The sequence below is a fragment of the Poecilia formosa genome, unplaced genomic scaffold, assembly GCF_000485575.1.
Source record: "Poecilia formosa unplaced genomic scaffold, Poecilia_formosa-5.1.2 Scaffold423, whole genome shotgun sequence".
In the NCBI taxonomy this organism is placed as follows: domain Eukaryota; kingdom Metazoa; phylum Chordata; class Actinopteri; order Cyprinodontiformes; family Poeciliidae; genus Poecilia; species Poecilia formosa.
In genome coordinates this window covers 216888-244363 of record NW_006800362.1, presented here as the reverse complement: position 1 = coordinate 244363, position 27476 = coordinate 216888, and the positions used below count along the sequence as shown (strand labels likewise).

Below are 27476 nucleotides of genomic sequence, written 5' to 3'. Positions count from 1 at the left end.
TTCAGACACAGTAACATTATGAGTGATGCAAAAATAACTCTGTCAAGCCAGCTGAACTTCTTTTTAAAAAGTCTCCCGCAACGACTGTCACAGGTACCCGACCGCGTCTTACGATTCGGACTGGGAAGCCAACTTTTGTTGTACTCTGAAGACTCAAGTTTAAAAGATATTTATGGTAAACGGATAACTTAATATGACATATTTAGCTTTTTTTTTATTTATTTTTGTTTGAAAGGAGTGAATAAACCAATGCACAAATTTAAAAACTAGTATATAATAAATTAATACCCAGTACAGAAGATCTGAACATCTAAGATTTTTTAAGCCTGAAATAAACATCAACTTGGAGGTTCTGTTCTGGATAAAACAGCAAGGAAGCACAAAAATGTGCATCTCCTTGTTGCTACCACGTTCATATCAATGGCCACATTAACTGGTTATTTTTCATGTTTGACCAGTTTTTTAAATAGTGACGGATAAATATGAAGGACATGTCAAATTCACACACTTGATCAACTGGTGCACACATTTACAACTTTACAGATAGAGTATTTCGCTGGGGTAACTAAATAATACAAAAAATAAAAAATGAAATGAAAAAATTCCTTCATCCCATCATCTCTGACCTCGAATGACTGCATCTCACTGTATGAGAGCTGTCAACATATTGAAGGGTAATGGACATGAGGTTTTGGACCGTGTCTGGTTCAGCTGAACCACTGCTGCAGTATTTCTTCCTGCAGATGTAAGTAATGGAGGGACCAAAAAACTCCTTGTTCAGAGACTCTTGCCGACTTCTAATCACTTCAATTGGACAAATTTCCCCTGATTTTGAAACTTTGGCTGAAGTGGCGCTTGAAATCCCAGTGTCCAGTGTAGCAGCAGAGCCTGGATTCAGCCTCCAGAAAAACACATCAGAATCTTGAGACATTTGATTGCACTCAAGAGAGTGAACAAATTAGATCCAAACAAACCAGGAAGAAGGTTTGAGACCGCATATTCAGGCCATAGCAGGAGCATCTTTCATAATTTAAGTTAAATGGTTTAATTTAATTGTTTATATGCAGTTATAGGGACCAAGGTTAGTGATTTCTGTCACTGACGAGACCAATTAACAGACTTTTGACTGGATTTTTGTACAATTTCAGTCGATGGATCAATATTTCATAAGATGTTGGTTAGTTTCAAACACATTGTTGTACTAAGAGGATTTAATAAATAAAGCAGCCAGTGAGTGCATGTCAATGCAGGAGATTCAGTTATTGAGGTTACTAGTTAAACAAAATTCAAAGGGCCAACTCTAGGATCTCAAAGGATATGCCAGTCCAAAGCTGATAATCTTGTAAATAAGGAACAAATCTTTTACTGTCATCTTAGTGTTGCCGATTTCCGTAACCCTAAGAGTGAGCTAACACAGGCAACTCAGTGCATTTGTATAAGCTGATCACAGGATAAACATAACATATTTGCAAGTGCTTCTTATTAATCTAGACACTGTTTGGCCTCAGAGTGTTTAACTGGCAAGGACTGCAAGAACATGGGGACCAACTAGCATCATCATGCCAGTAGAGGCGTCACCCTGGGGCAAACAGGCTGTGAGGGACTCCTGGAGAAATTCAAACACCAAAGGGGGAGAGCCAGCTTAAATCGATAAAAGCAAGGTCATCTGCGTATAACTGTTGTGATTTAAACAACACAAGAGGGAGGGTGATCCACACAGTCAGGATGCCACTAAAAAAACTACTTGGGGGCAAGCTGTCTTGTAATGCAAAACTACACAATGCCACCAAGGCCCTGAAGCCCAGAACAAACAAGCTTGACTCTTTTTCTCACATGAACAAGGACCATAGGGCATTTCCCTCGGTTGTTCTGTAGCATACCAAAAAAAAAAAAAAAAAAAAAAAAAAAAAAGCTTTGTGAAACTGTCAGCTATTAAAAAAAGGACTTCTGACTTTTCTGAGGATCTAAGTGCTTTCACAGAGGCAATGTATGCTGTTGTCTTCCATTGTCTTCTTCATCTCATTGTTATACAGTGAGAATTTGATGAAGCTGACCTGGCATATGCAAGGGACCTCTGTCCATCAGCACCATGAATAAATACTGCAGGCAAATGAGAAACAGAGACAAAGAATGTGAAGGAAAGAGGTAGATTAAATGTGAAGGAAAGAGGTAGATTAGATGCAAATGTGTTGCTCACATGTTCAAGGAACAAACGCATATTGATTGTTTGCATGACAAATGACTACAGGGACTGAGAGAAAAAGTGGTAACTGATTCCTGAAAGCATTTGCATGTAGCGTATCACTGCCTGTATGCGTGATGAAAAAAAAAAAAAAAAAGAAGAAAAAACAACAACGTGAAACTGCAAGGAATATATGGAGCATGGATGAATGGTGAGAACCAAGACTGCCTGCAAGCATTCAGGGATGTGTACATCATCCGAGGTGTTGATGGGCCCTAATGCAGAATAAGGAGAGCCAATCAACTTCTATCTATCCACTCTGCCAGGGTGAAGCATCGTAGAGGTACTTCAAGGCCAACACTCTGCCACGTTCTGCTGACAAATCATTACATTAGACATGCCATGAAGAAGGAACATGATAAGATTGAGTTACAGAGTTTCAGACGCATCATGAACACCTCCTGGGTCCTCCATCCTTCCTTTCTATCCATGCTTTCCATTCATCAAATCCCTGCTGGTCTGTCAAAATTTAAACAGTTGTGAATTTCAGTGGCTTATTTTGCTCAAGTGCTGGAGGAACAGTTAAAACTGACGTACTGATACCAGAGGACTGCTCATGAATCCAAGCAGAGGTGGGCGATAAGGACTTTTATCACAACATTTCATGGTACTTCTGTGATAACGATAAAAATGATGATAAACCATTCATCATTTCTTTTTTTTTAGGTAACTCTGAAGTGGTAAATGCAAATCCAGCATTCATAGCACCACGAACACAAATACTGCTCTTGAAAAACCTTCCCTTTTGAAATGGGCTTCTTCAACATGCCAGAAGTTTGATTTATATCACTGAGCTGCACACAGTAACAGGATTTAAGCATATTTATGAACTTACTGACATTTATAGATGCTGTGGAGAAAATAAAAGAAAAGAAATAATGATAATACTGTCAACTTTTTCTTTAAATATCATTCATTGGAATATATATATATATATTTATTGAGACAACAATAAATAAAGATCCTTCTGATTCTGATTGAGCTTTGTGGAATGTAAAATATCCAATATACAATCCAGCTCTGGATCACATGCAGGGGAAAACGAAGCTTAGCTTTCAAACCAAAGTTTGACTGTGATATTATTTGTTCAACCAAAATACCCAGTCAAAATTTTAAAAACCAAATTTTACACTACTGAGCAAAATATCAATCACGGATGAACAGTTTGAACCAGAACTGATCGTTGCTCTAATCATCTTGAATCGACCATCAAAGGCCCACCACCATTGGCCTGAAATATGTCTGCTTTAAAGAGCCAGTGAAAGAAAGTGGAAAACATCAAACCGTGCTCTTCTAAAGTAGCTCAACCCGGACACGAAAGGCCGTGCTCCGCTTTAGCCTTCCTACCACTCTGATATTTGACGCCTTATTGCACATTTTTGCTAATGTTTTCAAAGTTGTCTTGGCAGCGTTCTGAACCCTTACTTGGGTATTTGGGTTGAAGCAGGGAACTAACTGGGGGTCAGTTTTATTAATGTGTCTGTTAGACATTCATTTGCATCTGTACTACCATAATGAACAGTGAGAAAAAAACATCTAGAATGATATTTTCTAACATTATAAAATAAAAAATTACCCAATCGTTCAAACACAGTGAATGCAAATGTTCACCTGATAACAAATACAAGCCATATAAAAAACCAACAAAAGCATTCATGGTGTCACGTTACAAATGCAAACTCTATGTATTCCACTTGATTTGAGAATCCAACACTAAGCTGCACATAACTGTGAAGTTAAAGGAACATTATATATGGCTTTCTAAATTTACTTAGAAAGCCATGTGGAAATTGCAGCATGCAAATGATTTTGTAGAACCAGGTTTGTCTCAGTCTTTCTTACCATCAAATCTGACCGTCATCTCTGTTGCTACTGAAGGATGGAGGATTCTGGGGTGGATATTGTGCATTCAAAGTAATGCAAAGTGTTAGTTTTCCCCCCCCATACACAGCCTTTTGGATGTAGGCCATAAAAGTTTGAATTTGGTTAGAACAGCTTTTTATTTTTGTTTTTTTCACATCGTTGCCATTTCTCTTTTATGGCTTGAAAGTAAACCACACAAACATTTTCCTGGCTCTCAAGAATGCCTTGTTTTGCCACTTTACCAAATAGGCTAGAACTGATAGTTGTCTTGTCAGCAGATTCTCCCAGTCGTGCTGTGAATCTATCTCTGCAGCTCCTGCAGAGTTACAATGGACCTCTTGGCTGATTGTCTGATTAAAAAACAACAGTCTGCTGTGTTTCTTGAGCTCTGTGAAGCTGTTTGTTAACTAATGTTCTCTAACAAAAGTTCTGAGGTCTTCATAGAATCGCTGGAGTCCATGTAGGAGTATATGGCTTGGTTTGCCTGGGATTTTATTTAGAGGTACTAAAGTACTTGGACCTACTATGTGCAGGATTTTTAGATTTTTTTTGCGAAAAACAGTTAAAAGTCATGAAACATTGCACGATCAGGCACTGTTCTGTGTATTACATGTAATCCAAAATAAACATATTAACGTTAGTTATTGCAATACAACAAAATATGACAAAACTAAGGTGTAGCACACTTTCGCAAGGGAGTACCTAAATAGCAAGAATTTAAAAAAAAATGCAAAAATAAATTCTAAAGTGCCCGCTGCGCCATCTGACCAAGCCAACCGTGACAATATGTCATCCCAGCGCCTTGTCTGTTGAAGGTTTTTTCGTTGTAGACCACTTGGTGTGAAACAAATTATGGAGGGGGAAAAAAACAGAAGAAAGTGCAGATTTGACCTTTAGGGGACCTAGTGTCAGTTTAATTTAGGCTTCTTCTGTAAATCACTTAATATGATGCAAACTAATAAACAATCGGTGCTTTACCATCAGAAGCATACTTTATTGCACATTATACGGTTTTCAAACTGGATTTCTACTTGTAATTTTAAGTACACACAATCACCCACTCCCTCTAATATTAGCAAGACTGTGAATTTAGTTCCTTTAAATATTTGCCAAGACAAGCATTCACACTCCTGTGTGTGTGTGTGTGTGTGTGTGTGTGTGCGCGTGTGTGCGTGCGCGTGTGTGTGCATCTGTCTATGTGGATAAATGGTGATTGGCGTGTGGCTGAAAGTGGGTGGTGTGGAGTGATTAATCAGCGTAATGAGTGTAGATGAGCACTGTGCAGATGGAGCCCACACTCAGGACTGTGTCACCCAGCAGGGGGTCTCTTTGCTCCCCTTCTGAGCCTCTCTATAGTTTTAACTATGGCTGTAGCTGCATTTCATTGGCATGTGCCGCTTCCTTCCCCTGCCTAATTCGCGAGCTCATTTCAGCGTGATTCACATTTATAATCAGCTAATTCTTCTCTGAAAACCTATGTATACAATTAGTGGTATTTCTATGTAAATATAAATTACTCCCGTTAGCTTGGCTGCTTTCTCCTGCCAAAAATTATATTACAATGCTGTGTGTTGCCACAGATTTCAACCTTCAGGTAAAGCACATGAATGCGTTCAAAAATATCACATAATTCATGCTGTGCCTTTGAATTGCACCATGAAGTTATGGATGCAATATATGTTTGACTCAACTTAAAGCAATTTACAGTGTTCCTCCAGATTGAAACACATAGATGGATGGTATCGTCCAGCCATCACACCGTCTAGGAAGGTTCTGTGTCTCAGAGTTGGTATCAGATTTGTACATCCACCCCAGAATAAAGACAAAATACATTTTGAAAAAAATCGCAGGAGCCTGATTAGAACATGTCGTTATCCACACTGATACAAGCCCTAAAATGTCTCCTGATGCGGAAGAACCGATTACTCCAAATTAGGGTAACACTGGACAAAGATCATCAGTAAGGAAATCAGGTCCATCTATCCCTCATTTTGGTTTTAAAAGACATAAACTGAAGGAGTTGGGTTCAGTTAAAACAAGTCCATAATTTGTTTGGATATTGCAAATTTGACAATTGAAATAAATTCAGGTTTACCTCTAATGAAACATGTTGTGTCTTCACAAACGTGCCAAAAATGCATTTAGAATGTATTTTATGAAAAATACAAACTATGCAACATAAAATTTGACACGAGTGCAGCTGAATAAGACGATGGAGGCTGACACTGATGTTTGAAAATGTCTTAAATAATACAGCATCATAGTCTAATTACAATACTAACCATTATGAGAGAACAATGAAGGCCTTTTAGGAGCTAACAGAGCACATATGGCTACGGATTGAAAAAAAAATTAACAAAATTCTTCAGATGGCATCGTTGCCATACATACAAAAAGGCAGACATTTTCCTCATGCCTGGTCCTTCTGCACTGATTAGCGAACTCGTGCGGGCCTCCCACATCCCTCTGGACTTTGTGACATTAGGTTTTTTCCACATTCTTTTGCTGACTCAATCACTTCCTCTCATAAGTCCCATGGAGCCTTTCGCTTTGTTAGAGGCTTCGCTGCCCTGATTCACATTTATTAAAGAGGGAAATGGGGGATGTGAAGGCAACAATGGAAAGTCTCCCAAAGTGCATGACTAGTGGTTTGAATGTGGAAACAGTTTTTTTGTGTGACAATAGTTAGACACAGGTAATACCGGGGCCGTTTACTTGTTTCTAGACGTAGGATTTAGGTTAAATTACTATTTTACAGTGACTTAAGATCTGCCATGGCATCTTCCCTTTAATGCCGAAGATGCTGGTAAAGATAAAGTTCAGGGACTCATTAGGTTGTGTTCTGGGAAGGTCAATCTTTATACATTCAGCTGGTAGAATAATTCAAATAAATTGTTATTAATGGCTGATTACATACTATTCTCCTACTTCAATCTGTATCTTATCTTGTGTGTTTCTTTGTAAATTTAAATAATTGTTTTTATCTTAAAACATAAAATATTTCATTTTTCTCATCTGTATTTCTTTAAATTACAATTTCAGCTGCACATGAAGGTTTGCCAATTACAATGTTTTACATGTAAACAATGATTTTTGCTGAATTAGACTTTTTTTTTTTACTTAAAATTAAAAAAATAACACTGCAAGGCGTTAATATTTTTCTCATTATTATATAATTTAGAAACATAGCAGGTTAGCATCTATAACAGAAAGACTCCAGAGTGAGTGGTGTTGAATGCTATCAGTAGTCTGATCAGGTCGGTGTAATGGCGGCTGTTTGATGGTGTGAACGTGATGGAGGGGGCTATTTATCTGGTGCTATGTCCAACAAGAGGCCAGGTGGGGATTGACTGGTGACACAGCTCTCCTGCTAGGAGATATAGACCACAGAAAAAAAAAGTTAAAGATGGAAAAAGTTCAACACCTTAACTTCCTTTCTCTTTCACAAAGAGAGGATGGGACCGCTCTGTGCTTTTATGTTGATTACCTATATCCTGAAAATCACCTTTTTAGATCCCCGACAAAATATATTGTTTCTTCAACTTATACTGGTGGGTACAGGATTGGTGCACATTTGACCACATGCCAAAAAAAAAACTTTTTCTTTCCTAAAAAAGGGGTTTTGGAGCTTTTCTGATCCATTTTAGATAATAAATAGAAAGGTTTATGATGGATGAAAGGAATGTAGTAAGGAACTAACGAGGTAGCAAAGAAAAGAACAAATAAAATAACGGAATGAAGAAAGGAATGAATGAAATAAGGAACAGAGGAAGGAAGCAACTAAGAAAAGAACAAAACAGGAATGAAGAAAGGAACAAAGAAAGAAAACAAAGTAAGGAAGGACTGGATAAAGGAAGAATGGCATAAGGAATGAATTAGCAACAAAGAAAAGATAAAAATAAGGAATGAAGCAAAGAAAGGAAGTAAAAAAGCAATGAAGTAAAAAAAAATAAACAGAAAGGAACGAAGTAACAACAAGGGAGGAAATTCCATTTTATCATCATAGGAGACAATAAATAAGTGCCATTTTTGGTGGGTTGGCAAAGTTACAGTGAAATATAATGTACAATGAATGTGCAGGTTCCATCTGCACATTACTAAATTACTAAATAACTGGTCATTGTTGTGGTTGAAATGACATGGCTAAAATGTATTTAATAGCTATGATACTTTGGGGTCCTCTGGACTAGATAAAGCACGACATAAATACGGGCCATTTATCATTAAACGACATTTAACTAAAGTCCTAAAAGGGGTGCAGGTTTTAATGTTTTTATCTTTTTAATCTTTTTCAAAATTTCTTTCTCTTTCTCACTGTTTATTCAATGTCACATGCTGTTTTTATTTTAATTATGTAAAGCACTTTGAAATGCCTTGCTGCTGAAATGTGCTATACAAATGAAATGTGATTGATTGATTTACTATGCATGGAGAGATCAATGAACTGATGGGTGGGTGAATGAAGTAGTTTGAAAATACAAGTATTTTCCCAAAGTCCACTTTCTTTACTGCACTCTTTATCCACTAGGATGTAATCGGTGGGGGGAAAAAAATAAAAGATGAGTTGTAAAGGTCTATGTGGGAACAGTTATAGGAAACATTTAGTATTTAAATGATTTTCACTAACTTAAAATCTGAAACATGATCTGAACTCCTATTTGTAAAAAAAAAAAACATAATAATAAAACTGTAACACACAAAACATGCACATAACACAATACATCACTGCCAGGATTTTAATAAAATCAAATCTCCTATTTTCAACTCGCCCCTGAAGTACACACCCCCAACTGATGAAATAAAACACAAACAAATACGGCATGGCTGTTTCAGTCACAAGGACAGTGGAAGAAACACTGAGGCTTTGTGCTACCCAGTGATGCATCTTCACCTCATATGACCCCGCCCCATTTTCAATTAAGGCCCTCTGAGGCTGGAAAATATTCTCAAATAAAATGGGAACAAAAACAAGTAGCCTTTAGGAAGCTCATCAATCACAGTTTAGAGACAAAAGCAAAAGAGGAGGGTGGAGCTGAGGAGACTTTGCCAAGTCTCGTCCTTCATCATCCATTATGAGAGGATGAACGGAGGGGGGAGGGGGCCTCTGCGGTCCACCAGAGAATGAAAAGGCTGACTGAAGCCAGAAAACAACCCGAAGCAGGTTAAAAATAGGGTCGCAAAGCAGCTCACCAGACACTGAAATTCAAAAATCATCTTCTCATATGAGCACATTTTTCATTTGCGCACACGCACACAGACGTTTACAAAAAAAAAAAAAAAAAAGAGAATACGTCTGTGAGAGACAGAGAGTGAGAGATTGTGTGAAAAAAAGCTAACACACCACAGTGAGCATCCGTCTTACCTGGATGAGTGATTCACTCAGTCTTTCCTCGTCTACCTCCAGCACAATGTCCCGGATCTCTTCATAAGGCAGGCGGAACGAGCCCAAGAAAATTGCTGTTTTGATGTAGAGAGAAGAGAGTCATTTCCTCACTTTTTTTTATTAGACTGCAGAGTTCACACTGACATTTTGGCACTCATCACTCCTCAGACAAAACGATCACAGACCATCCTTCCCATTTGGAAAAGCTGTGCTACCCTGACAAGAACCGCAAAGGAAAACATCAATATTCACCTGAGAGGAGTCAATTTTTGTTTATTCTTTATTTTTTTATTTTTTATTTTTTTACATGGGCAATCTAAAACAGAAACCCAATAAAAAATAAGAGCGACAGTTGCAGCTGAGCTGGCCACTCCTGAAAGCAACATGTTTTTTGTTTGGGTGGATGCGAACGGGGCGCGATGTATTTGCCTCAAGGGGAAGCCTGGTGGGTGTTTCACACTCCAGGTGGGGAGGGTAGACTGGAAATTGGAGCTGATGGCGTATCCAGGTGGAAGTCACAGGTGGAGCTTTAGTAATGAGTTGGAAGAGAGTCACTCAACAGCTGCCATACAACTGTAGCAGTGGGACCTGATGTCTGTATCTGACAAGAAACTAGAAAAGAAGCATTTTTTTTTCCTTTCTGTTTTATCCCTCAGTCATTTTTTTTAAACCTACTACTTTCTGTATTTATGAGCTTTTATTAGAACAAAAAACGTGCACGATGTTAACGCCGTGACTCCATGATGCCGTGTTCTGGCTGGTTAGATGCCATGACCGTGTTTGTGGGCTGTCACGTTGCACTTGTTGGACTATTTCCTGGATTCTACGCCAATTGTTGCCAGAATGGGGAAAGTTTGTGGTGCAATCATGTTTCCAACACAGTTTTGATGCCAAGAAAAACTTACAGTATTTGTATTCCTTTTTAACCATTTTTTAAAAGCATAAAAGATAGAGGATCACTATGAATTTATGGCAGGAATTGCAACCAGCGTTAGACTTTATACATGGAAACTGCAAATTGGAAAAACCAGACAGGATGGAGGAATGGCAACTCAACCGAACAGTGTATTCATCCGTCTGACCATCTTTTCTGGTCTTCTTGTTGCAGGTTTTGTGTGCAAGGGCTTGACCTTGAAAGTATGAAATATGAAAAATGTGAAGAAAACCCTGATTGTGAGATGATGCGCTAGGTTCATATCCGGGTTGTTTTTGCATTCATGCTACTGTGAGCATTTGCAAATGTTGTCACTGCACTTGTGTACGTTTTTTGACAGGGCTGATAGGTGTCAGTGCCAGGTCTGATTACCAAGCCGACAGAGGGGTCTCCAGTTTTGGCAGGAAGGAAAAAATAAGCGTTAAAGTTCCCACCTTCACAAAGGAAATGGGCGGGAATCTTGTTGTCGTACACAAACCACACAGCTCCCCCGAGTCGCCTTGACAAACACTACCGCAACATAAATCATTGTCATTGCCTACCGCTGAACCTGGCAAGCTCTCTTCTCAATTCTGATGTGAAGGTTCAGTGACTGGGATGGGTGGTGGGATAACGTGAGTGATTGTCAAGTCAGTGCCACTTTATGTATCATGGTAAAATGATTATGCATTCTGCTATCGGGTAAATTGTGTCCATCTGTCTCCAAAAGCCTTCCCTCAGCGCTGTCAGCAAGCTGCAGTGTGTGGCTGACTGGTGACAAGGCCCCAAATAGGACAAAATACACACACTGTTAACCATGAGAGTAGTTTACTGTAATCAAAAATCGTTTTCTAAATGCTGAAGTACAGATCATCCCTACATGGTAGCGTTTCTGTCATCTTATAGATCTGTTCAGTTTTTGTTCCATTGTTTGCTCACATTTAAAAATTTCAGGTCACGAAACACATTTTAATATCCACTAATATAAAACAAACTGATTTTCATCTAGTATTTGCTATAATTAACAGCTAATCTTGTGCATCCGACTCTCCTTCCGGATAAATTTTTTAAAATGTAGAAAACATTTTTAATTACGTCTTTTAATCGGTAGTGTGGACATTAGTGTTGCATTCCTGTAAATTATAAGTTAAGTCAATTTAGTTTTTTTTCTTTAAGCAGTAAGAATATACCAGAATGAAAATAAGCAGTTATTAAATTTTGAAAAGACGCAGCTTGGTGATTTTTAGAGTATAATATTTGTTGATTATTTTGTCTACATTTTTGCAAGAAATAAATGACATATCTTTCAAGGAGTCATGTTGGATGTGAGGATTGAAACAAACGATCCGTTTCCACCTAGAACCTATTTTTTAGGAGTATTTTTAAGAATCAGATTTAATCCCAAACTTTAAATGGGCTGCATCAACACTCACGGTTTGCTTTTTGTTTGAGTTACTCATCTTCTACAAAACTCCAATGAGCGTAACTACATAAATGTGGTTATAGTTTTCATGAGAGGAAAGGGAATGAATTTCTTTATGCTGGACTCCTCCCCATTTGCAGATGTTTTTGTAGGTCATATCTAACAGTCAAAAGACAACGCTGCTTTGAAAGCTGAAAGATCAAGGGACTATGCTACTTTACACGCTATTGGCTAGCATCTGCAAATCAGCCAATCCATGAGCGCCATTTCTTTCCTTGGCACTGGTTGGCTGTTCCCTTATTATTTGAAATACGGGAAACTTTGAATGTTAGCTTGTGGTGTAGTCCTAAGGCAAATTCAACTGTGTGTATTAATGCATATTAGGGATATTTGGCGTTTAAACTCTTAGCAGCTATAAGCATTTTAATACAGGGTTTGAAGAATTTACGGATTTTGTCTATTCTTAAGAAATAAATAATGACATGCAAAGTGAAGTTTGGCACATGAGGCTCATTAAAAAATTCTACATAAAAATAGTACACCATTTTACACTGCAGGATTTGACACATGGAGTTTTTGTGCCTACTTCATTTTTTTAAAATACATTTTTCAACCTTGCTTAATAAATTACATGGTGGGCTGTGTGGTTAGATTAAAATTGTTTTATAACATGTAAAGACCAGATCCTTTACACTTCAAAAGCAAAATTGGGAGGTTTTTATTTTATTTTATTATCTTTCTTTTTTTATATATAACTTTATATTAGCATCCAGCATTAACCGAAAGCTTGCAGAAAGAAGTCTGCTTGGGCTTTAAACACCCACATGGAGCTCAAGCAGTCAAATCTGTTAAGAATTGCTTTGCATAATCTGACACACAAGGCTTGGAAAAAAGCTATATGCACTTAGTTTGACTGCTATATTATTGCCAAAAACATCTTCAGGTTCCCAGAAAGGGCTCAATAATTCACTATCCTAACACAGAGGGCGTTATTATAATAGTTTTTTTTATTATTATTATTATTATTATCCCACCAGCAGCTGCCTTTTCCTGCTCGTGGGAATATAAACAGCTGCATTGTGGAAAAAAAAAAGAAAAAAAGAAGCACTGAACTTTCTGAGATGAAAGACGATTGTAAAGAACGCTGCATGAACCAAACAGAAATCCAAGGATACTTACAGAGGTTCTGCGCCGTTTTGGGATCCAGGATACGAAGTTCCTTTGCCTTCTTCTTGAACTGTGGCACTCGGTCATCAGTCTCATCACTCACATCTTTTTTCACTGCAGTACAAAAAAAAGAAAAAAAAAAGTTTAAAACAACTGGCCAGCTACATGATATGCAGTGGGTTGCAGCAAAGGTAATGTCTAGATGAAGTCTACTTACAGGTAACCTTTATACTAATTGACATATTATCAGTTGAATTGGACTGAATAGTTCCATAATTATGGTCGAATTGAACTGTGTGTAATTAATCAATCTACATGTCTGAATAGAATAAACATAAAAATGCTGAGCAGACAGACAAGATGAGATAGATTTCGTCACAAAGTACTTCAACTATCTGTTAGTTTTGATAATTGTCCTGTAGGATTAATGAAAACACAAAGTGCACTTTCTCTGAAAGTGCTTTACATGCAAGACCAATTAAAACAAAAACCTTTTTATTACAGAAATGTTTTTGAATTGACAGGTGTCCAGCAGACAGACGCAGCTGAAGATGCTTTTCACAGGGCGATGATGTATCTCAGCGTACGGACTCGACGTTTGGTCGACAGAAAACGTGTGATAGAAAAGAAGTGCACAGGGAACTGGGAGAACCTGCGCCCTGACAGGAATGCAAATAAAAGTTCACTCAAAGGTTTGGAGGAGATTTACAAAATGTGGAATGTGGTTACAGTCAGATGCATTTGGGAGATGAGGTACAAATATTTTGTAAAATAAAGTTCTCCTCGTCGTCACAACGGGATCACTGCCGGGGTGTGGAGTCTGTTTTGAAGAATTACATTTACTTCCAAAGTTTGATGAAAATAACCGTTTACCCCCTTCAAATCCAAGAAAACCGACAAAGTTCACCAAGAATACAGTCCACAAAACTGATTCAAAAATAAATAAACAGACTTGCCACACAGCCTGTCAGCACAAACTCTTCAGTGTTTACCCTGAAATAACATCAAGTTTATCTAAAAGCCTACTTGTCCATGTAGACAGCGGCAGGACAACGTTTTAAAGCAGAATTACAGAACTGAGGAAAGTTTAATTTCCCACAATAAAGAAGGAGCGATATGAGAAAGAAGACTCCTTAGATCCTTCGTTCTCCCCTGACGGTTTCTGTGAGGAAGCACACTTTGTTGCTAATCATCACAACTGCTCTGTTTAAGCCCAAGGTGGGAGTCTCAGAGGAAATCTAGAACAAACAATCTGCTCCCTCAGTGCTGGCTTGCATATTTGAAGAAAGAATCAAAGAGGCAACATCTCCTGGGCACCTAGAAGAAGGAACGCTTAAGGCAGCTACCTAACTCTGCTGAGCACTGTCAACATATCACATCAGGGATGTAGTTGTTTACAGTGTTAAGCAATGCTAAATTGCAAGTAGGTTTAAAATGATGAAAGATATAGTCTCAGATGTTTTTTTTTATTTATTTTTTTGTCAGAATGCTAAGATGCTCCTTCAGGAGCCCTCAAAACGTCAGGACCCCGACTTTAATCCAGATCTGACTGTAATGCGAGCTGCATGCTTTCCCTCTCTGACAAAAGCTACACAGGGAGAGGAGGGACACGAGAATCGAAATGTGTTTCAAGTAGATGTGGAAATCCAGGTTAATTATTAAATGTAGGAACAATGCAACCCACGTATTGCATGATTCATCGTGAGAGATGCGTGTCAAACCGTTTCTGCTGTTGTTGTCAAAGTTTATCAAAGGATCCATCCTTCGACCAAAATGAATCCAAAGTATGGCATTTAAATATAAAAAAAGTTAAGTTAAAGTTGAACAAAAGTTAGCCAGTAAAACATTCTGATTTAGGTAGATTGAAACAACACCGTGACTGAGCGAGCACACTAATCCATTGTGGAGACACTCCCTGCCAGTGGCCTCAGCATTCCCTCCTACACAGCCAAACTGCTCAGGAACAGCTTAAGGGAAATGGCAAAGGGCCAAGTGATTATCTGGCCTCTAAACATATCAGATTTCAATCCAAATCAACACCCACAGACTGCGTCAAAACAAGTCCTACCAACGAAAGCTGCATTCTGCGACCTGCAGGACCCAAAGGAGCTGCTGCCTAGGCTTGCTGCCAGATACCAACAGAGGTCCACTAAATCAACGGGGTTCCCCTTTCCTGTTATGTCATTTTGACAGCGTGTTTCAACGCAGAAAACAATCTGCTTGCACAAAGGCACCTCAGAATAACAGGAGACCATTGAAAAATTCAGTTATTTCACTATTTCAACTCCTTAAACCAAAGGATAACAAAAAACCAGATCCTTAGAAACACTGTGTTCTTGCAACATTAAGACAATTATTTATATATTATACATATTACATTTATAAGCATTTAAGATCATTTTAAATAAAAAAAGTATTTTTTATGGTTTACACAATCGTAGGAAGACTACTGACTTCACAGTTGTCTTAACAGATGATTTCCACCAACCAGCAGGGAAAGTCACAAAATGTAATCGATGAAATTAGTTGTCCATTCACAGAATGTTGTATTCAAGCCGACTCATAGAAAGTTGAGTGGAAGGAAAAAAGAGTGCACAAGAAACAGGATTTGTATTAGAGGATCAGTAGATGCATACATGTGAAAGTGCCACCGTTCTCATTTACATTTAAACAGACAATTAATATCCAGCTGCTACATTTGGATTTTTTTTTTTTTTTTTGCATTGCACTAAGAGGAAACCAAAACTGAGGACAGTTCATAGGTTCTTTAAGTTGCTTAGTTAGTTTTTGTTCAGCTGACCTCAAACTTTGTGATTTTGTAAAAGGTAAATGCTGCTGCGCACTTAATTTCTGTGCAGAGGGTCAAAGCAGGTCTGCAGTCTAACCAGTTGTGCAAGTTCTTTGTTTTTACGGTGTGAAAAACGAAACACTAAAGGAACAGATGTTTTTGGTTTGGTTAATAACTTGGGCAGCAATGCGCTAAGCTTTTCATTTATGTTTGACAGCGTGACAGTGTGCGGTTAAACAAAGTTTGTACTGTTTCATGTGTATTTTTCAATCAAATTAGATTGTAACACAGAAGGTGTATTATGACCTTATAATACCTGACAGTATTAGGTATTTAAAAAAATAAAATATCAGCAGGTTAGGCTTTTTGAATATCGGCATGAAAACTGCAATTGGTGCACTTCCCTCAGAAACAAGTAAAATATTACAGTAACTTTAAATTTCTCACATTTACTAAACGACTAAGCACTAATAACCCCCTTGATTTGGAATCAAAATAAAACTTGTTTTGTGATTACCCTAAACAATCTAAAGTCGAGCTAAAAGGGGGAAATTCAGCTCCTTTTAATAACAAATTATTATCTACATTCTCTATTATCCATTTACTGTACAGCAACTTTAATCCCTCATGATGATACTTTACATTCTCACCAGGGTGCTCTCAGTATTCTGCTGTTCGCCCTTGCCTGAAGGCCCCCATGCTGCACATAGTTAAGGAGAGTGCCTTTAAAACCCATAATGAACCATTATTTATGATGCTAACCTACACATCTCAGAGCTCTCCTGCTGGGAGTTGAACAATTGGCATCAGAAGGCTGGCCGCCGCGAAAGTTTTCTGCCGGTTGACTCAATTATGCCACGAGTCACATGTGTTTCCTCTGAGTGCTGCATGTGGACTGATGGGCCCTGGAGGGCTTGCACACATTTCAAGCTGCCACACTAGTCAGAGTCCCAGGTGTGTGGAGAGGATGAATATAGGTGGCATATACCCAGATGGCTGGCCACAACAAAAAAGCTTTTAAAGTTTTAGAAATGAAAACAAAACACAGAAGTTTGCAGGCAGTTGCTACAAATCCTCTACTCAGGAGAAAGTTTTTCTTTTTAGTAGAAATAGAACTTTGGAAATGCTTTTTTTTAAGGCTTCTTCAGTCCTAAAAGGCTTAACCCGAATGACATCGTAGGTCCGCAACAGCTGACTGAAGTCCTTGCCAATATTAAGACGTGTTCTTCTAGTCGTCCAAAGGCTGAAATGTAATACTGTGAAAACAATGCTGTCCCTCATATTTGTTAGCAGAATCTCCCCCCCAGCAGTCACACAATGGAGACACACTTGAGTCTGGAAAAATCTGGGAACCTTGTGTCCAACAAAGCCTTTTAGGATGAATTTATTATTTATCAGACACAAACAAAATGATTGGAAATGCCGATTGAAAAGAAAAGGAAAGCTGACGCATCCAGTTCACAACGCAAACAACACTGGGCTTACATAAAAGACTGAAGCAATATTTGAAACGCGAACACATATTTTTTTTTGTTTTCACAAATGGATACAAGTTTTTCTATTGGCATGGGTATTTATCGTTGTGTTCATTTCTTGAACTTTATTTTGTCTTGCAATTGTGTAAAGTCTTTAACCAGATCTTTTTATTTCTAAAGACATAAAGTCAAAAATATTTTTGGAAAGAGAAATGCAATAATAAAACAGCAAGTCGTAGTTTTAGAGTCAGGGTGATGTGTTTTAAGAAACGGAAAGAAAAAAGTTCTCTATTGAAAAAAAAACAAAAAACTTAAAAATACATGAAGAAAAGCTTCTGGTGAGCATAAATGTTACACATTTTATTATCTGGGGGGGTTAAAGATTGGTCTGTGCCAAGGGGAGTCACCAAATTGTTAAATTGTAATGAAAACACAGATGAATGCTTGACAGGAAAAAAAAAAAAAAAACAATTTTGGCTTATTAAGGACGATTTGGTATTCATCTCTGTGGGCCTTGGATTGAGGTACACCCATAGGAAACTCTATGATAACAAGAGTTCTCCAACACTTGGACATCCAGTCTGTTTGCTGGCCCAGATTCCTTATCCTGGTCGCCTTCCATGAGATATCTCCCTCAAGACGTCCATAAAACCCAGGGCATTAGGAAGCTAAACACTACCACATGTTCACTTCCGGACAGACTCCTCGGCTGAGCCCCGCCACCAGGCACCAGAAAATGAACAGGCCTTGAAAAGAAATAACAGAAAACTGCAAATGACAGGTCTTCAACTAACATATTTAAAGGCAAAGGAACACAGAGTGGAACAGACAATGTGGAGTCTGGCTTCTTCGAAGCAATTTATTCCTTCAAATGTGCAATCTGCCTGCAAACATGGGCCCCGTCCTCCATGTCAGGGACTCATGCTGAGGATTTAGCTACTGGAAATCTGCCAGGCTGTCTGACGGAGATGGATGCTGAAGAAAAGTCACTGCCCTCTGCCAAGAAAATACCAGTTCCACAGAGCTTGACTTCATTAATATACATGTTTTTATGCATGTAGGCTAAAACACGAACAGCTAAAAAGACAACGCCGACTAAATGCAGAATAAAAATAAATATGTAAAAGCATGAAAGCACTTTGAACAAGAATCTGGTTGGTAATTTTTTATGTTGAGTTTCTTTAAACGGAGGTTTTTCTCTTAACCTTGAAATCAATCTGATGAGTGGATATATAGCTGGTCCACTCCTCCCACTGTCTTGGTTGCTAAACGAACACGCCCACTCGGAAAAAGGGCAACCGTTCCCCTACTGATTCAGACTGGAAATTAATTATTTTCCTGTCATCTTGGCAAACCAGGAGCCCCGAAAGGGAATACCAAACATGGAGAAGCATATGACTTTCTGTATCACCACTTGCTGAATACAAATTTTCACAATAAAAAAAAAACCCATATAGCTCCTATTAAAGTAAAAGGCCAAATAAATATTAGAGGACCTATAAACCACATTGAATAAAAAAAGGCCTTTTCATGGAAAGCAGATCAGTTAATTTAAAACAATTTTTAGATGCACCTTCCTAAAAAACAAGGAGTAGCTTATGGAGATGCTGACACATGAGATAGATGTGCAGTCGGATATTGTTGTGCATGACTGTGACCGCTTACTGGCAACGCAGAAAAGAGATAAAGCAACTACTTTTACTACTAGAATCATCTGTTCAGGAAAAGGGGGAGGGTTAGCGATAACTTAAAGAGAGAGTTACATAAAAGTTGGACCAAAGAGAGGGTTACAGCGGTTTCTTAAGAGCACAAATTTTATCGACTAAGAAAAAAAATGCTAATTTACAGCGGTTTCTAAGTTTTGTATATAGTATATCAGTAAAATCGTCTGCTGCTGTGCATAGATCACGCTAAACAGATAGCTCATCTCATTTAGCTGAACTGCTTAGTTTCAGCTGTGACAGATTTTCTTTCTCCAAGTTTCCACAACCAGCTTGAGTGAGATTTTAAGGCCAAAATTTGAGGGTTTCCACTAACAATTTTCTCGTAGTTATATGTCAGAGTGATGAAATACAAACAAGAAGGCCTTGTGACAAACAGGGCTTTTACATTTTTCTGTAGGGTGCCAGTTGTTGGGTCTCCAAGTGACTTAAGCAGATCTCCTCACTAATTAAATCATCAAACTCAAATTCAAGCTTGAGTCTATTATTACTTTTGTCAAGAGTGTTATGCAGTGGTTGACCAAGTTTGACATTCAAGATGTAAAATGAACTTTTTGGCTAACTTTTAGTTGCCTCATCTGTGTTTTTCCCTCCACACATTTCCCTCAAAATATGTCTTGAGTTTGTTCATGTAGAAAAGTTTTAAAAGTGATACATGAAGTATACAAGTTGTTCCTTCCCCCTAAAATTTCAATCATACTGCCCCCATGTCGAGGTGAACCATAAAAAAGTGGATGCTGCCAACTATGAAATAATTATCTCGCCTAAAGATAACACAGTGAAGTAGGGCCTAGTGATAATAATAACAATAATCATGACTCAAATTGTCCAGTGAGCTTCAGTCACATGTATCTGTAATCAGATTCCTCTGTACAAGCATCTGGTTCTGTTCATCTATGAATACAAGGTGCGTATACAGGAAGCAGGATGAGTCCCACTGAGTGACACTTTGACCTGTGGCCAGTAATGTCTTCAGTATGCAGGGAGCGGCTCAGCCCACGGTGGAAGGTGCACAGCTGGGCTTGGAGCAGAGCCCAGTGAGAAAAACGCCTCCTCTTCTAATTGAGACAGCACAGATCTCCCTTAGTGACCCTCCCATTTCTATTCCAAGAGTGAAGGGAGAAGGATTCCAGAACACAGCGAGTTTCCTGTAAAAATGATACATTTCTTAGGTAAAAAATTGGAGGAATGTGAGCAGAAATATGAGGGTTATGACCCAATGTGCTTATTTATATTTCAAGTAATTTTTTTTTTTTTTTGGACAGGATGTAACAAATTGATTACAAACTTCACCAAAGTTAATAGATTTAGTTTGTATTGTATGATAGTTCTTTTTTTTTTTAAAGGAGTTCTTGACTCTTTTTGTATTCTTTTGCCAAGAAATTTAGAAATAAAAAAAATAAACAGCAAAGAAACTTAGAGACAGAATGTCAACAATAAACAAATATTTGAGGGGGGAAAAAAAAGACATAAATCAATAACTGAGGACTGCCAATGACCTGAAGCTTGGCACACCCTTTTAACAACTATGTTTAATCAGCTCACATCGACATAAGGCCGTTGTTCTCTCTCTCAAAGGCAAAGGGAGTGTGGGAAGGCTCTGACTCTGCCTCTGCCTCCTAAATTGGTCATGGAGACATGCTCCTGGGGGCAGCGAATGGATTGAGCCTGACAGCCAATCAGTTCTAGGAAACTGTTCTCTGGTTGTACCAAAGCAGCTCATTGTGACCCATTGTGCTGGAGCGCTGGTGGGAAGGCGCTAGTTGTCGGTCCGATCGGCTGCACCTGGTGTCCGTTAAGACCCCCGCCATGCAGCCCAGCCTTGAGCATTCAGGAGGCAGCAGTAAAGGTGGGGCCGTGTCAATATGATGAGAATTTCAGCAGAGATTTGAGGGTAAGGTTGCTCCCTAGATAACTGTCGAAATTACTGAGGTCCCTCTGGTCTTTATTACCTCTCCCAAGCCAATGATACGCAAGTTCAAGCCCAAGGAGAGGGTTCAGAGTGTACTTGGTGAGGCTGAAGATATTTTAAAATGTGCATGTGATCTGGCAGTAAACTTTACACAAGATGCAGCAAAAGATATCTGTAGGCGATCTTTTTACGGAGACTTACCCAACTGAGTTCAACACTCAAAGAATTTTAAAGAAAGAGATAGAACTGTGACATACCATACCTACCTCCTACATAACAGCCGCGTAAATTTAATGTCAAAATTTCCTTTCACAATATTTACGCAATGATGCCAATGTAACAAATACGTGACCCAAAGTGCAAACATCATCTTGCTACACTTCACTCCGGTTGGTGTCAGTCGTCTTGCACTCTTTTTCCCAGACACCTCTAAAACTCAGAAGACAAAACAACATCAACAGCATCTTTTATGTGCCACAGTGGTCTAACTGAAAAGGTCTGCCATCATTCAAGGTGCATTTGGGACACAGGTATACACAAAACACATTCCCTACTTCAATCAAGGGACATGTCCGGGTCAAGACATGTCCAGAAGCTATGTTAGTATTTTGAAAGGGGCTTTAATACATTAGGACAGACTACCAGCAGAGTGCAATGTCTGCTCCTTTAATAATGGAAACAAAAACTTTATCACTGTATAAGGAAACAAAAAGGAGTTTACAGAAATTACTTTTTACATTATTTGGACAAGATGCCTTTTCATGTACTTCTCCAATTCTTGTACATTTAATTGATTTAAAGTGACACATATACAACAGTCACTAGTGTTGTAGGAAAACACATTAGCTTGGAAAAATAATCTGGCATCAGTCAACACTGCAGCATACACAAGTTGATCACTGGATAAGCAAGACATATTTTTCATGAGTGCCAAAGGTTGAATATGCCTTTCACACTACATATGTGTCACAGTATCAGATGCAGCAAATCAGATATTGCAGCTATGACCAAAAATGGTTCTCATCGTATTTTACCCTTTGATTAGGTATGATTGTAGCTAATATATGTGTGTGTGGTATAGCAGTAAAAAATGTAATAATTAATATGCAAGTTACACTACATGTTTAAATATGCAAAGCAAACTTCCATGACTTTTTGAAAGCCTAATAGAAAATGTTCTAAAAATACGTCCTTTAAATTATTTGCAAATGATTAAATAAAAGTCTTGTCATTTATACCATCTGTTACAGGAGCAAAAAGCAGCATGAGTTTTGTGTGTTCAGTGCTTGTCCTACTTTTGGATTCATCTGACAGAGCCGCATTTTTTTTTTTTTTTTTACAATTGTCAGCTGGCAGAACATAATATGGCCTGCTTTTCTTTTACAGAAGACTGTTATTCCTTACCCCCTGCCTTTCATTTGAAATTAAGCTCTTGTCCCTGTATAGCTTATTTATTATGTTAGTATAAAAATAGCTCAACCAGAAAGAAAGAAAAAAAAACAACAACACAACAACATATTTCTATTTGCATTTTTGTCATTTTGCATCATTGTTTGTTTGGCTATATTTCTGTTTGACAGACAAATTGGTATGCAGCAAGTCGACGAGCCGTAACATGATGGCCACAGACAGGTGATGTGAAAAAAATACAGATTTTCCCATTACAATGACACCTGACAGAGGATGGGAAAGAAAGGGCAGCAGGAGAACATTTTGTCCTTGAAGTTGATGCATTGAAACAGAATAATTGTGCAAGCCAGCAAGGATTTGAGCAACTTGGACCAAATTACGGTTGTATCTTCACAATGGCAGAAGTTGTGCTCAGAACCTCCGAAAGATACAAGTAAAACTGTAGAAGGACATACTTATGTGCATAAAAAGAAAAGACTAGCCCGCATTTTTGGACCTGATTTGAAGAGCCACTTTAACCAAGGTTTTAGAAAAAAAAAACAAAAAAAAAAACACAAGCAATGTTGATGCTAATGGAAAGTTGCACACAAACAGATTGATTTATTGCCCAGTCAGAGTCCATAAAATAGGATTTTAGGCATTCAAACACAAACATGAAGTAACAGAACAGGAGTAATTCCATTTTTTTTCCAGGATCTTAATGGTTGGGTCGGTGGAAGTAGCTTGGAAGAGAACTGGCACCATGAAGTGATTCTTTAACAAATGAAACTGCTGGAGGCAAATAAATGCTGTTGGAAAGTTCTGCTAAATCATCACGTTGATTTTTGACCTGTTCTTCCCTTTCTGACTATTTGAGGGATACTCTGATTATCATGATGGCTATAAATTTATTCTTAAGACATTCAGTGATCTAGACTCATTGGAAGGACGTCAGGACCACTTTTTATCAAATTGTGGGATGTCCGTCATATTGATTGTCGTCGCCCAATATTCCAGTGTGTGGGATGTTCCCTGATGATGAGCAAGGCCACAATCCGCTGAATATGATGTGTAGCCAATCAGAAAGTAAGGTGGCGGAAATACGAGGGGAAATTATAAATACATAAGACAAAAGAACTGCTGTGGTGCGCCAGAAAGTCAGGTGGATTTTTGTCTTTTTGTTTTTCTCTGTTAAAAATAGGCCACAAACTACTGGTATTGCTTCTTCCTCGTCAGCTCTGAACTCACATTCGATCTCGAGAGGTTTGCGAGATTTTCCCTCTGACATTTGAATGTTTGTGAGTAAAATCCGTCCCAGTGAGTTGTATTGTTTTGGCTAAGTGGTTGTACACCACACACTGTTGGACCACTCCTGTTATTATGTCTGAATTTTTATTGTCATGTGTGTGGTTTTGAAAATCATCCAATAATTTCAAAATGTTGCCATGTGAACCAAGAATAAGAAAAGTTTAGTTTAATGGAAAAGCTACCAAAGCGTAATTTTAACTCATGTAAAGCACTTTGAATTGCCTTGTAGCTGAAAATGTGCTATATAAACATAATTATCTTACCTAATGCAGAAATGTTGAATTAGAATAGCAATTCTAGCTTCCCAGATGCAAAATGATCACTTACACCCTAAAAAGTGTAGTGGCTGGTGCTTCTTTGGTTTTTGGTGTGCCTCTGTAACGTTACCAACCCAGGCCTAGACATAACAACCCAGTGAGTTGTTGACTTAGCCAAATATTGTCCTAACTCAACAAATGAAGATCTGCCAAACCAGCAGCTCACATATATAGAACTGGGACCTAAACAGGTTACACAGTTTTTACTGACAAGACTTAATTGAAATCACAGCAGACCATAAGAGCTCCACTGGAGTCCATTCATTGGCACTTCAGGAGATGCTCAGTATGAAGAGAGTCACTGGCTTTTGCCTATGTAAGGAATCCTGAAAAATGGATTCATTTATATTTTAACAAATCAAACAAGCAGGTGTGTCTAAGTAAAGTGGTGCATGAAAGGTTGTCAAACAAGGAAAAGACATCCATGCTTATATTTTTTAAGAAATGTGCTCTCAAGTATTATCTCTTCTTCTCGTGAAGGTTAACCGATAGGTTGATCCAATTTGTCTACTGAGGCGTGAAAGGACTTAAGAAATACTTCACATTTCTGTGCTGGAAAATGTCAAGGTTTCCTGAGAGATGAGGACAAGAGGAGGGGGAAATGACTTTTTCTCTTGCTGGCAGCTCGACTTCATGCTTGTTAGCACCAATAGGCTTATCCTTGGCAATCAACACCGGGACGGATATGTACAGTATAATTCCAAGTCCTGAATTGCATTACAGACAGCTGGTAGTACATCTGCCACTAAAATACATGCAGTGTCCCTTCCATATATGTGCAAATACAAACATGCACCTCGTTTAAAGAGATGGGATTGGTTCCTTGGTGGCTGAGCCAGTAAAAGCTTTCATTGTGTCACCTCCAGACGACTATTCTTTACACAGCTGCAGAGAAGCATGTTCTGGTGACACGAGGGTGTCAAAGCAGACATGACCTGATTAAAGATGCACCATGCAGCATCTACGGATGGAGCTAGAGCACCGAAAGGAGACTAGGAGTGCAAGAAGAGGCACTCTGTTGTGAACTGCATTTAATTCTGAAAACCACAGACGATAAGCTGCTCACCTGCTTGAAAGTTGGAGTGGCCATTTCTCCCTTCATGCATTTTTTTTTGTAGCTACAGCACTCCGTATGTTTGAAGTAGCTGTTTTTCACTTTGACAAAACCAAGTGGGCTCTCTGCTGCAAAGACGATGTGTCTATATCCTCGAGCTACTGACAACTGTGACTTTGGCGCTGACATATTATATGACAGAAAAGAATATTAACTTATGTTCATTTAGTGGTAATGTGGATATGTAACAACTAATATGTTTCAGAAAATAATGGAATGAATTTGCTCAATTTTAATCAAAGAGTTCAGTAATAGAGTTGCAACAGAATGTTCTAAGACTTACCTTGCAAAAGAATTCATATTTCTTAGGCTTTCTTTAAATTACAACCTAAAAATTCAAGTTGATTTTATGCACCGGACCAACACAGAATGATGCATAATTGTGAAATAGAAGAAAAAAAATGATGAATGGTTTTGAATATTTTTTAATAGAAAATAAACATTGCTCATTCTTTGCAAAATAGTTCAATCTCAGTCAGGCCAGAGTGCCTGAAAATTGATTTTTACGTCTTTCCACAAATTTTCTACTAGATTTAGGGCTCACTAATGTTCTCCAACAAACCTTGGATGCCTTCACAGAATATCTGGATTTATACTGAGATTAAACTACACACAGCTGGACATCTAAATCGGAGTAAAGGTGGCTGAAACGAATGCGCAGCTCACTTTCCACATTTTTATTTCTTTAAACATTTAGAAAAGTATGTGCGATCTTCGTTCCAATTCACAGTAAGGGGTCAATAAACCAAAAAAAAAAAGAAGAAAAGAAAAAGGGAACAAGGTAGGAATGCTTTTACAAGACCCTTCAAGTGTGATACATTGAAACATGAGGACAAGAAAAACATACACTTAGGCTGGTGTTTGCAGTGATGTACTAAAACACAAGCTACTCTCTAGTAAATGGTTTTTGTATTAGGTATATATAATATTAGGGTTATTTACCAGGATAATTGTTATATAGTTACAGCTTCTGTAGATCAAGTGCAGTTAAAACTTCATCTGACAACATGTATTATTGCATGCAGAGCATAAATTCATGTCCTTCGCTTTGTATTTATCTACCATGTCTTGCATTCAAGCAGTAATTTGGTATTGTGATATTGCACATACTGGTAATGTGATAACAATTGCAATTAGATAACTGTGTATTCAATAAGAAAAGGAAGTTAAGCTTGATGACATATAACTGCAGGTTTTGCTGTGATGAGTAAAAAACTGGGAGTGTATAAGAAAGGATTAGTTGGTGACACTGCAGACAACACAGAAACTGCATCTGTTTTTTGTTTTTTTTTGTTTTTTTTCCATTTATGCTGCTGAGAAATTCTGGGGCTACCTATGGAGTTTCGGGCACAAACCATTAAAGTACAGCCCACCTCCTAGCAGGCTGCCTATGATGTGTTTAAGTCTTGCTGTTCCCTCGCTGTCTGGATGAGTACTACAAGACTCACGGGGGTAAGGGGGGCTTGGTGTCGGGGCACAGAGCGATTTTCTCTGTAATGTCCCCTGTGATGTGAAGTCTACACCATACTGCTGACCTCGAATTTTGGTAATTACCCTCAAATTACACCATCAACTGGGATACTGGTACTACAGCAGGCCATTTTAACTGTACAAAAAGCTGTTGTGAATTGCCTGGAGGTGCGCTTTCTTTTTTGTCACTTAAATATTTTATTTCTTTTCTTCTGCATTTCTAACTCTGGGTCTGGTATGGGTGCCATAGGGGGGAAAAAAATATGCTGAAATACCAACACCTGGTTTTACCGCAATGAAATCAGAAAAGCTAATAAAAACACACTTTACTAGTAAGGGCATGGAGAATGCACTATAAATAATGTGCAAGTTATCTTCTGTAACAGTCACATAATATGTTGCAGGGAATACATGGTGATGTTCTCAAACCTCTGAGGCTTTCAAAGGATTTATTATATTTTTGTAGTGATGAGATTACACACAGGTTTTTGCTACGGATATTAGCTAATAGCAACTGGGTTCACGCAAATTTATATAGGAGCAAAAGAGAAAATACAATACAATGCAACACTTGACAGGAGAAATGCAACAAAAGTGATACCGTTCAGTGAACCACCACACTAAGTAAACAGATGGGGCCCTGGTTTCACTCATCTGTGTGGAAGTTTCCAATGCAGGAAGAAAATTCAGCATGAGCTAAATTCAGTAACAGTGAGGTGTTCAAGTTGAAGTCAAGGCTGAAGGAAAGTGCATTTTCTATGTTGAGATATGTCTGAAGTTCATTCAGGCTTTCAGAGAGCAAGAGAGCAAAACGTTTATTGGATAACAGGAAGACTGGAAAACTTACAGCAACGTTTGTTTCTTTCAACTTCCATTTGCTGGTCATGGATGCTGGATTTGATCAGGACCTTGAGTGTATAGGATTACACATTTATTTAGGCAATGCTGGCCACACTAACCACCTGCATAAAATACTAAAGAGTAAATAAAA

The 27476-nt window shown here is 38.3% G+C and overlaps 1 protein-coding gene across 1 annotated transcript in view; it reads right to left on the bottom strand.

The window, feature by feature from the left end:
- The window catches only part of LOC103155363 (protein diaphanous homolog 2-like), a gene marked incomplete at its 5' end in the record, with an annotated part of 266071 nt that overhangs the window by 22838 nt on the left and 215757 nt on the right, over positions 1-27476 (bottom strand). The window contains 2 exons of the mRNA XM_007577025.2: positions 9468-9562; positions 13004-13105. Coding sequence (XP_007577087.2) covers positions 9468-9562; positions 13004-13105 — 197 coding nt within the window. The remainder of the gene's footprint in view (positions 1-9467; positions 9563-13003; positions 13106-27476) is intronic.